General features: G+C 45.6%; 1 protein-coding gene across 4 annotated transcripts in view; it reads left to right on the top strand.

Moving 5' to 3' along the window:
- The window catches only part of ICA1L (islet cell autoantigen 1 like), a 194,056-nt gene extending 187,475 nt beyond the window's left edge, over nt 1-6,581 (top strand). For all 4 annotated transcript variants that reach the window (XM_073633283.1, XM_073633282.1, XM_073633281.1 and 1 more), the window contains exon 13: nt 6,101-6,581. In XM_073633283.1, the coding sequence (XP_073489384.1) occupies nt 6,101-6,204 (104 nt within the window). In that variant the 3' untranslated portion in view covers nt 6,205-6,581. The remainder of the gene's footprint in view (nt 1-6,100) is intronic.
- The last annotated feature ends 5,666 nt before the right edge of the window (nt 6,582-12,247 follow it).

Consider the following 12,247-nt stretch of genomic DNA (forward strand, 5'->3'; position numbering starts at 1 on the left):
AGGAATCTTCTTCTTTTATACCATAGGCCTGAATAATAACTTGCCGAATCCATCTGGAAATAGTGGATTTCGACGCTGCCTGGCCCTTACTGGGGCCTTCTGGCAGAATAAACAGACAATCAGTCTTTCGTATCTGAGCAGTTGCTTGCAAATAGATACTGACTGCTCTTACAACATCTAGAGAGTGTAACAACTCCTCTTCCGCGGACTGCGGATCTGGAAAATGGACGGTAGGACCACATCTTGATTCAGATGGAATCCTGAAACCACCTTAGGTAAAAAAACTCTGGGGAGGACGCAACACCACCCTGTCTTTGTGAATAATCAAATATGGCTCTTTACAAGAAAGAGCTGCTAATTCTGATACCCTTCTAGCCGAGGAAATGGCTACCAAAAAGACCAGTTTCTTTTTCAGAAGAGCTAAAGAAGCATAGTGCAATGGCTCAAAGGGTTGTTCTTGCAAAACGGACAAAACCAAAGTCAGATCCCATGGGCACACAGGAGGTTTGACTGGCAGATTCAAGCGGAGTGCCCCCTGAACAAAGGCCCGTACCAGGGAATGTGAGGCAAGTGGCCTTTGAAAGAATACTGATAAGGCCGAGATCTGGACCTTGATAGTGCTCAAAACCAGCCTCATTTCAATGCCTAATTGAAGAAAGGCAAGAATCCTGCTAATGGCATACTTTCTAGGATGCCACCCCCTGGGTTCACACCAGTAAACATATGCCTTCCAGATTCTGTAGTAGATGACCCTGGAGGCCAGCTTCCTAGCATTAACCAGAGTGAAAAGGACTGATTCCGAGAGCCCATGGCTTTTCAGAATGTGGGTCTCAGCAGCCAAACCGTCAAATTCAGACTTCGTAAGGCAGGATGGAATATTGGACCTTGTGAGAGTAGATCTGGACGCAGTGGAAGAACCCAAGGTCTTCCCACTGCCATCTTTACGATCTATGCATATCAGGGTAATTTGGGCCAAGGCGGGGCCACCAGAATGACCGACTTTGCTTCCCTTTTGACCCTCCGAAGGAAAGACATAGATCAGAGAGTACCGATCCCATGGAATCGTTAAGGCATCTGACCCTTGTGCTAGCAGATCCTTTGTTCTTGACACAAAGTTGTCCAGTTTTTTTTTTAACCTGGACGCAAACAGGTCTACATCTGGGGTACCCCAATTTTGACATATGGTCTGAAATATGTCGGGATGTAGAGACCATTCTCCTGGACACAGCTGCTGGCGGCTTAGAAAATCCGCCTGCCAATTTTCTACCCCTGGGAATAAAGACCGCAGACAGGCAAGGAATATGCCTTTCTGCCCAGAAAAAAAATGTGTTTCGCCTCAATTTGGGCATCCAGGCTCCTGGTGCCACCTTGGTGATTGATATAAGCCACAGCTGTGGCATTGTCAGACTGTATCCAGACAGGATGACCCTGTAGTCTGTAAGTCCAGACCTTGAGGGCTAGATGAATTGCCTGAATTTCCAGAATGTTGATGGGCAAGAGCCTTTCGGCTCTGGACCATCTTCCCTGGGTGGAAGCTTCTTCCAGAACTGCTCCCCAGCCTATTAGGCTGGCATCTGTGGTTACGAGTTTCCAAGTAACTGGTACAAAGGACTTTCCTTTTTAGAAGATTCTTGGTCAGTAACCACCAAATGAGGCTCTGGCGCACCCCTTCGGATAGGCACATTGGAAGATCCAAGGATTGAACCCTCTTGTTCCAGGCAGAGAGGATGCCACTTTGTAAAGGCCTCAAGTGAAACTGGGCGTAAGGGACAGCCTCGAAAGAGGTGACCATTTCCCCCAATAGTCTCATACATAGTCAGATGGAGGGATTTCTCCTTGCTGATACTACCCGGACCAAATCTTTTATGGCCCTGGCTTTTGATCTGGGTAAGAACACTGCTTTAGACTGTTTCTATGACCACGCCCAAATACGCCAGCCTTTTTAGGGGCTGCAAGGAGGATTTCTCTAGATTGAGGACCCAGCCTAGGTACTCTAAGTACTTTACTGTGCAGAGCACATTGTGGTTTAGGCGTGTTACGGACTGTTCTGCGAGTAGCAAATTGTCCAGATAAGCTGTCACAGTTATGCCCTGAGCCCTTAGATTTGCCAGGGGTTGAGCTAGAACTTTTGTGAACACTCGAGGAGCGGTAGCAGGACCAAAAGGAAGGGCCACAAATTGAAAGTGGTGCCGATCCACCGCAAACCTTAGGAATCTTTGGTGAGCAGGAAATATTGGCACATGCAAATATGCATCTTTGATGTCTATTGATGCCAGGAATTCTCCCCCCTGAAGGGTGGAGACTACTGAGCGGATAGACTCCGTGCGGAAAGGACGAATGTCTAGAAATTGATTCAGGTCTTTTAGATCCAGAATAGGTCTGACATCTCCGTTTGGTTTTGGAACTGTAAAGAGGTTTGAGTAGAACCCTGAGGCGGCCTCTGAAGACATCCGTTGTGATGAAACATGTCAGGCAGGTTGACACCAGCAGGCTGAACGCTGCAGCTGATTGTTCCATTTGATGCATGCATTCTTGAACCTAACTGTAAGTTACTACAATAAATTGTTTTTATATTTATTACGGGCTTCACTATTGGTCACTTATTTTTCTCCATTGAGCGTTTGCTGATCACGATATTGAAAGTCCTGCTTCTGGTGTGAATTCTGGGAGAAATTGATAGAGGGAGAATTCTATCTGGATATTGCTGCTTCTTAACCGATGAGGGGTTCCAGAGAGCCGAATATGCTGGATGAGTCTGGAAATATTTTCACATGCATATCTTTTATAGTCATCTGGTAAGCAGACTACCTTATCAAGTGGTGTCGAGTGTTCCTCTATATATGCACTATAGCTGGTGATCGGATTACTCCTGCTTTCCAGTTCTTTTGGACTTTTTACCAGTTGTTATTTTTAGCGCCGCATTTTATAGATGTTGGATTTTTGCATTTGGATATCAACAAACTATGCTGGCTGCTTGTATTCATCAGTTGTTTACAGATTAGCGCAGATTTTCCTTGTGATTATTCTGGATATATTTGTCCAGATCATCCCCAAACAGGCGTTCTCCAAGAAATGGGAACCCAGTTAAATATTTTTTGCATGAAGCCTCAGCTGCCCAATGTTTAAGCCAAAGGGACCTGCACATGTGTACCAGCAGGAGCGTGAGGCGAGATGCTTGCTGAGCAGAATCCATAATGGCATCAACCATAAAGCACAAGGCTTTAGGAAGGTCTGCATAAACCTCTCAGTGGAAAGGAGGCTAAGCACCTGCTTCATTTGTTCCTTTAGGAAATGGCACATGCCAATTGTTGCGACCGTAGGCTGGACTACAGCGCCGCCACAGAAAAAGAGGCTTTAAATAAAGTTTCCAGCTTTTTGTCAGTTGGATCCTTAAACCCTTGAGCATTGTCCACAGGACAGGTCAGGCTCTTATTCACACAAGAAACAGCCGCATCTATGGCTGGGACTCCCCATTTCTTGTTGAAACTTTCCTCCACCAGATAAAGCATAGAAAACCTTTTAGGAGGAGAAAATAGTTTATCTGGGTGACCCCAGTCCTCATACAACAATTCATCCAGTAAAGGATGAGTTGGTAAGGCGTACGCAGAATGTGGGGATTTCCGGGACCCCAGGGAGGAAACAGGGGAAATGGCAGCCTCAGCAGAGGGCAATCTGTATGTGGAACGCACCAATTCAGTATAGTATTGCACCTGCGCTTTGAGGGCCTGGGAGGTAGAAGAGAGATTCTTCTCTTCCCCTGATTCATCCGACTGCACCTGATCCCTATCCTCAGATAGGGATATTTCCTCATTTATCAGAATGCTCATCCGATAGGGAACCCAAAGCAGAGGGAGGGGACCTACCCCTTTTTCTGCTATTTTTTAAGGAAGCTGTGACAAAGGTAGTAATTCTTCCTTCTAAACCATCCAATGCAGCCTTCAAAGCGTCTTCTGTGACATAAACAGGGAACGAAACATTGGGAGAGGCTGCAAAACCTGACAGGGGTACAGACTCATCCTATGAGGCTGCCTCCAGTCTTGCAGGGGGCGTGGTATCCTGCAGGCATGTCCAGAACCCCCAGATGTAGGCAGTGATTTTCTGGTGCCTCTTTTGCCTCCCCCTGAAGCCCTCTTACGAGGAGACATAGTCCTAAGCTGCAAAGCAGAGGTACTAGTGTAAAGTGCAATCACTGTTGTGCTATAGTCTCACAATATAAACAATAGCTACAAACTGCACAACCTGATGCCAAGTAGGTGTCTTAGGTTTGCCAGGATCCGATCCACTGAGATGCCTACTGCCCACAGCTATGTGTCCCACCGCTTACAGGAGCTCTGGCACCTTGGGCTTTAAAAAAATGTCCGCTTTGCTCTTCCCCGCCGACCCTGCCATAAAAGCGTGCCCCTGCGCGCGCAGGACCATCATGGTGGCGGCCGGGGCGAGGGGGGAGAAGCCTGCAGTGGAGGAGGTGAGCGGCTTCCCAGACCAGCTTCACTGAGCGTGTATCCTGGAAGGCATGTAAGTATACGTCAGGTATGTCTCTTACTCCCTCTAGTGGCAGAAACCAGGTAAGACATACAAACTACTCACAGAAGATAATCCATAATGTGTAAACTTTAGGATTGTCTTCACTTACCTTATCCCCGCCGCAGGAACTGCTGAGAACAGACACATTCCAGCCTTCAGCCATCACGGCGGGTAGCAATGTGCCAACCTTCAGGGTTCTGGGTTCCTACTCACAGGATCCTCTTCCCTGGACTTGTAGAAGACTCTGCCAGAAACTTTTCGTGCCACTGTTATATTAGTACACCAAAGCCTGGATCCCAGAGCCCAGACCTCCAAGGAGAGACATTACAGGCAAAACCTTGTTTCTTCTTATCACGAGGCCCGGGTACCATCCATCTTAGGCGTTTTAGTATTGGCCCGAGGTATGGATCCGGTTGTATAGCTCCTAGGTCCTCACAGAGACCATCAAACAGAGCTTTCTTCTTAGCACATCTTCAATGTGACCAACCACCTGTCAGGTCACCTGAGACCAGGTGACAGATGCACTCCGTGGAAGTCAGGAGTGCACCGCTAAGGTAGTGGACCCTAGGACTGACTGCTGCGGATTGAACCCTGGGAGGTTCAGGAAGCAGGTCTGCTGGAACACTGACACAGATCCCACTGGGAGCTAGAGCATAGATTCCCCAGGGCGCGGAGTCTAAGAGCCAGCAGGTGTTCACCAGAGCCTCTAGTGGTGAGGATGGACTGCGCTGCAGTCTGGCTCCAGGTCGCGGCCCCCAGGGTCTCACAGCTCACGTTCACGGTAGACTACAGGAGAAGAGGTAGGAGGCAGTAGGCTGGAACAACAAGGAAAGTAAGGGATAAGCCAAATGTCGGGGCAACTAGCAGACAAGGATAAACATAACACGCCAAGGTTTAGGGTCACAGGCAAACAGGGATAGTCGGGGACACGCCAAAGGTCAGGGTCACGAGCAGACAGGAATAGTCGAGGACAGGCCAAAGTCGGTAACTGGAATCAGACACAGGAAACACAGCAAGTACACACGAAAGCTAACACACAATGGTTGATCAGCACTGCTGGCTTGCAGTGCACAGGTTAATATAGGGTTCCCTGATAGGGCCTGGGGTGGGGCCATGCTTAGAGGAGAGGTTATAAAACCAGTCAGGTCAGAGTCAGCTGGTCTTTAGAGATGAACACATGGAGACAGGTAAGCTGACAGACAAAACTCTATTGCATAACCATAACACCACCTTAGACACTGGTGAAAAAACTGAGGTACTCTCCGTATGGGAGGGGTTATATAGGGGAGGAACTCACCTTGTAATTAGGGTTACCAGTGTCCAATCACCTGAAGGTACTATCTAACCCACTAAGTAATTACCAAGCCTCTGTGTCCCGTGATGTATGAACAAGAAATGCAATTTCCCCAACACCTAACCTATTCTTGTATCTGCACCGCTTTCAACTGGAAGGTCTGCCATTTACTTTAGCCTTGTCTGGCTGTGAACAAGCTTGTAGGTCATGCCACTTGCAGGATTTTATCTATTGTTTGTTATTTCCCATAGTCACAATTAACATTCTTTGTGTTTGTTGCAGAAAATACAATGATGTCAACGTGGCTAAACATGTTTGCGGATCTTGACCCACTTGAAAACCATGGTGCCAGCAAACATTCAGAGGATCAATTGTTTAGTGCATGAGTGCCTGGACAAGATGATGTAATAAATAAAAGGACCATGTCCTAAATGTTTGTTTTACTACAGCTTAAAAAAGTGACACCTTTTGAACTTTTCTGGAGCCTAACACACTTGAAGATAACCATTGTGGAATTTATGGTACTACTATTTGTAACACTGCTACCACGTGAAATAGATCCAGCAATCAGCTCTGGCTGCAAAGCTAGATCCCATTGGTTATCGTTCATCTATTAAAATGTATCACCGCATTTGTTTTATTTTAAGCAGAGCTACACCTTTTAAGACAGATTGTTTATTTGTATATACTAAAAGTATAGTTATATAGAGTTAAGAGACATGAATTCCTGTAAAGTTAAATAAAAAAACTTTAAATTCTATAATTAATGTGGTGTGTTTTTGCTTTTGTCTTTACAATCTGTACGCCTGTAAAAAGCATAATGCTTTAAAGGTAGAATAGATACTCTACTTCCATTGATGCACATTTTATTGTAACGTGCAAGTCACATTGAGGTCTACTATTTTCCTGTGGTCCTCCATATTGTTTGTATATTATATAGAAGCAGTAGCGCAATTGTGTGTGCATAAAAGCTGAGGATGCTGGCACAGCTGTCATCCAGTAGCACAAAATTTTATCATCACCAACTGTAATGCATCTTTTTTACATTAGCTTGATTGTTGTAGCAAAATCAAAATATGTGAACAGTTTGCTTTGATGGAGTGTTCGACTGGCTGGCCGATGTACTTGCTGTGTGACTAAGTCTTTTAGATGTATCTCTGGCTTCTTTGCATGTTAGGCTGGTAAGTTACTATAATTATACTATCCCACTGACACCCGTGGCTAGGGGTTATTGTGCTGACTGGGGGTTATTGCTGGCCCTGACACTTTGCTGGGATCAATTCTGGGGAATATCATTGTTGGCCCTGACAGATGCTGGGGATATTTTTTTATGTCCCTGACGCATGATAGATGTTATTGTAGGGTTTATCACTACTGGCCATGACATTGGTGGGGTTTATTATTGCTGGCCCTAACACATGCTGGGGGTTCTTAATACTGGCTCTGACACATGCTGGGGGTTATCATTGCTGGCGCTGACACCAAAGCTGGGGGTTATAATTCCTGCCACTAACATCAACAATGGGGCTCATTTTTATGAGGGGAAGCATATCCCCTCATACAAATCATATTCTCATATTACCTCCCTTACTCTTCTACTTCTAATCGCTGGAGATATTTCCCCAAACCCTGGGCCTCCCTTATTTAACTGTACCTAACACACCCATCACCATCACACTACATCCTCTGGCAGTAGTCGCAATCTACGCAATTTAGTCTCCATTCCTCTTCTTCCCAACGCCAGCCTCCTCCTCTCCTGTGCCTTCTGGAACGCTCGCTCTGTCTGCAACAAACTCACCGCTGTTCATGACCCCTTTGTCACTAATTCCTTTAATCTACTTGCTCTCACCGAAACCTGGCTCCACGAATCTGACACCGCTTCTCCTGCTTCCCTATCTCAGGGTGACCTTCACTGGACTCACTCCCCTAGGCCTAATAGACACAAGGGAGGTGGAGTGGGGTTCCTCCTATCCCCCCCAGAGCAGGTTATTCACTCTCCTCCCTCTTTTTCCCTCTCATCATTTGAAGCCCACTGTATACATCTATTCTCTCCAACTTCCCTAAGAATTGCTGTGATCTACCGGCCCCCTGGACCATTATCGACTTTTCCTTTATGAGTTTTCTGCCTGACTACCCTACTTTCTCTCTTCTGAAATTCCCACAATCTTTCTCTGTGATTTCAACATCCCTGCTAATACAGACACTCCTGCTACTTCTAAACTTCTTAGTCTAACCTCTTCATTTGACCTGAAGTAATGGGTACAGGCTTCTACTCACTCTGATGGCAACACCCTTGACCTTGTATTCTCCTACCTATGCACTCCATGCAACTTCTCAAACAATCCTTTTCCTCTCTCCGACCACCACCTTATTAGTTTCTCTCTCCCCCGGTCTTCCACCACCTTTCCCTCCAATCGCCTAACCATCACCCGTAGAAACTTTTGCAACTTCAACTCCTCTCTCCTCTATTCTGCTACTGACAACCTCTATGACAAAATCTCTCCCCTGTTCTGCCCCAACCAAGCCACGTCCATCTACAATAAATCCCTGTCCTCCACCCTGGACAAGCTCGCTCCCCTCACTACACGCAGAATCAGGCCTCGACCCCTATAACCCTGGCAAACAGATGACACTAAAATTCTCAAAAAACGTAGTCGCGCTCTTGAGCGTCTGTGGCACAAGACTAAGTCTCTCAAAAACTTCAACCCATACAAATCTGCCATCCAAAAATACTATTCTTTCCTCCACACTGCCAAGCAAACTTATTTTACAACTCTTATTACCACCTTCTCATCCAGTCCCGTAAACTCTTCTCTACCTTCAACTCTCTACTTCTTCCTTCATTGCCTCCACCCAATGACTCACTCACTGCCCAGGAGATCGCTAATCACTTCAAAAACAAGATTGATACAATTCATGATGAAATCTCCACTCTACAGGTATCTCCCCCAGTTAAGACCCCATGTCAACAGGTACAACTGACACTCCCCTGGACCCTATTCCCTCTCAAATAATACGGTCGCCCCCTGACTCCATCCTACACTCTCTAACCCACATCTTCAATCTCTCCCTCACCTCTGTCATCTTCCCCAATGCTCTAAAACATGCACTGGTCACCCCCATACTTAAAAAGCCGTCCTTGGACCCTACCAATCTTAACAACCTACGCCCTATCTCCTTGCTCCCCTTTTCTTCTAAACTCCTTGAACGCCTGGTTTACAACCAACTAAGTGACCACCTCATTAAGAACAACCTTCTAGATCCCCTTCAATCTGGATTTCGCCCTCAACACTCCACAGAAACTGCTCTTTTAAAACTCACAAATGACCTACTAACTGCTAAAACCAACGGACACTATTCTGTACTCCTACTTCTGGACCTTTCAGCTGCCTTTGACATGGTTGACCACCCCCTCCTCCTCAAAAAACTTTACTCCCTCGGTCTCCGTGACTGCTCTTCAGTGGCTCTCATCCTACCTATCCCAACGCACCTTCAGTGTCACTTACAATTCTACTTCCTCCACTTCTCTTCCCTTCTCCGTCGGGGTCCCCCAAGGTTCTGTTCTTGGACCTCTTTTATTTTCAATCTACACCTCTTCCCTGGGTCAGCTGATAGCCTCTCACAGCTTTCAATATCATTTCTACGCTGACGACACACAAATCTATCTCTCCACCCCTCAACTGACTCCATCAGTCTCCTCACGCATCACTAACTTACTAACCGACATATCTGTATGGATGTCACACCACTTCCTCAAACTCAACTTGTCCAAACCCGAGCTTATAATATTTCCTCCCCCACGTGCCTCTACCCCTGACTTGTCTGTCAAGAGCAATGGCACAACCATCCACCCATCCCCACATGTCAGGGTACTAGGTGTTATCCTGGATTCTGAACTCTCCTTTCGGCCCCACATCCAATCACTTTCCAAAGCTTGCCGCCTCAACCTCCGCAACATCTCTAAACTACGTCCCTTTCTAACCAATGAAACCACAAAGCTCCTGATTCACTCCCTGGTTATCTCTCACCTTGACTACTGCAACTCACTCCTCATTTGCTTATCTTTAAATAGACTATCCCCCCTTTAGTCCATCATGAATGTTGCTGCCAGACTCATCCACCTTACAAACTGCTCAGTGTCTGCTACCCTTCTCTGCCAATCCCTCCATTGGCTGCCACTCGCCCAACAAATTCAATTCAAAATACTAACAATAAGTTACAAAGCCATCCACAACTCTGCCCCCAGCTACATCACTAGCCTAGCCTCAAAATACCAACCTAGTCACCCTCTCTGTTCCCCCCAATAACTCCTGCTCTCTAGCTCCCTCATCACCTCCTCCCATATCCACCTCCAGGACTTCGCCCATCCTCTGGAATTCCCTACCCCAATCTGTCAGACTGTCTCCAAATTTATCCACTTTTAGGCGATCCCTGAAAACTTTCCTCTTCAGAGAAGCCTATCCTGCCTCTATCTAACAACTGCACTATTTTCTCCAATAGCTCATCCCCCACAACTATTACCCTTTTGTACAACTTGACCCTCCCTCCTAGATTGTAAGCTCTAACGAGCAGGGCTCTCTGATTCCTCCTGTATTGAATTGTATTGTAATTGTACTGTCTGCCCTAATGTTGTAAAGCACTGCGTAAAATGTCGGCGCAATATAAATCCTGTATAATAATAATAATATTTTTTATTGAGGAATGGACTTCTTTATTAGGGAAAAAAAAAAAGTTTGGAAACCGTATCATAGCTGCGGCACTTCCCACTCCTTCTTACCAGTCACCTGCTAGCCTGCTGTCTGCCAAGTCCTGGGTTTGCTGCTCCTGTGTTGACCTTCTGATCCATTCCTGGCAAAGCACCTGCTCTTCATTCGGCATACGTACCATGGTCTTGCGGCCACTGTCTTGCTACCAGTGGTCCCTGAGCTAGAGCTGTAAGAGAGGCCTTCCTCTGCATGTCGGGCTCTACCATCAGGTACGTGACAGTTCCTGTTTGCCACCATACCAGTTTCAGGGTCACCAGCATTAATGTTCCTGATCGCCGCCAGACCAGTGTAGCCATCAATAGTGTTCCTGATCGCCACAACATCATTGTCAATGTCAACAAGCCAGTGAAACCAACAGCAATGTTCCTGATCAGTAGCCACTCCAGAGCCAGTGCAGCCATGAATAGTGTCCTTAAGAAAAAAAGACAAACTGCGCTAATAAAGTTAAAGTGACCATATAATACATCAATTATCCAAGCAGCAACTCTCCTGTGAGATATAAACATAGTCCCATAACAATCAAAAGCATTTACAGAGTCATGATAAATGAATGATTAACCATATATAACAAACCATAAGTGATATAAATTAAAAAGTCCAAAATAGTGTAATCATTTTTCAAGGTGAGAGAGTATTCTTGTCACCTGTGACCTGGAATGTGTAATCATTTGAAGCACCACCACCAATACAGACAAAACGCATGCTTACCAGCTTACACAGAAAACCTATTATGGAAGGTCAGTGACACTTGTGGCTACACACCCAGCCAGGGCCTTTTGGTGCCGTCTGAAAACTCTCTCAAAACATGGATGCAAACCGATAGTTTAGGGCAGAGCGACCTGCTGACATCATCACGTTCCTCGAGTCCCGGAAGGAGAGGTTGCTGTTGTATCCCTGGCTGGCGAGATTGATATTAAGGCGATTTTTAACCATTCTTGATGTGCAATTTTGAAGTGCAATTTTGAGCTTTACAAAATTTGATTTGATTGTAGCCGTATTAATGCAATTGTGACAGAGAAAATTGAGTACTGTCCGTGATACTTTTTTTATTTGCACTAACATACAATTTTTCAGGACAAGCTTTCGGGGTATGTCCCCTTCTTCAAGGTCCAAGCAGTACACTTGGACCTTGAAGAAGGGGACATACCCCGAAAGCTTGTCCTGAAAAATTGTATGTTAGTGCAAATAAAAAAAGTATCACGGACAGTACTCAATTTTCTCTGAGCTTTACAAATAAAGTTTTAAAGATTTTACACTATGTGGAGCTTTTTGTTTTTGGGGATGACTTATGAAAATACTATCTGGACGGTTTGCATCCATGTTTTGAGAGGATTCTCAAACGGCACCAAAAGGCCCTAGCTGGGTGTATAGCCACAAGTTTCCATGACCTTTCCGTAATAGGTGGTCTGTGTGAGCTGGTAAGCAAGCATTTTGTCTGTATTGTGTTTTGGGGTGAAATGCTCCCTATTGCCACGAGTGGTTGATTCTCCTTACAGACTTAAATAGTGGATAAAGAAGGGATTCCCCAATGTGTACTTGACTTTTGATGGTCTTAAATGAGTTATAAAGGCAGAAGGTTTTTTATCTTAATGCATTCTATGCATCAAGATAGGGGGGCTGCTGCACACAAAGTTTTTTATCTTGATGTATAGAATGCATTAAG

This window comes from Aquarana catesbeiana, linkage group LG06 (assembly GCF_042186555.1).
Source record: "Aquarana catesbeiana isolate 2022-GZ linkage group LG06, ASM4218655v1, whole genome shotgun sequence".
Taxonomy (NCBI): Eukaryota; Metazoa; Chordata; class Amphibia; order Anura; family Ranidae; genus Aquarana; species Aquarana catesbeiana.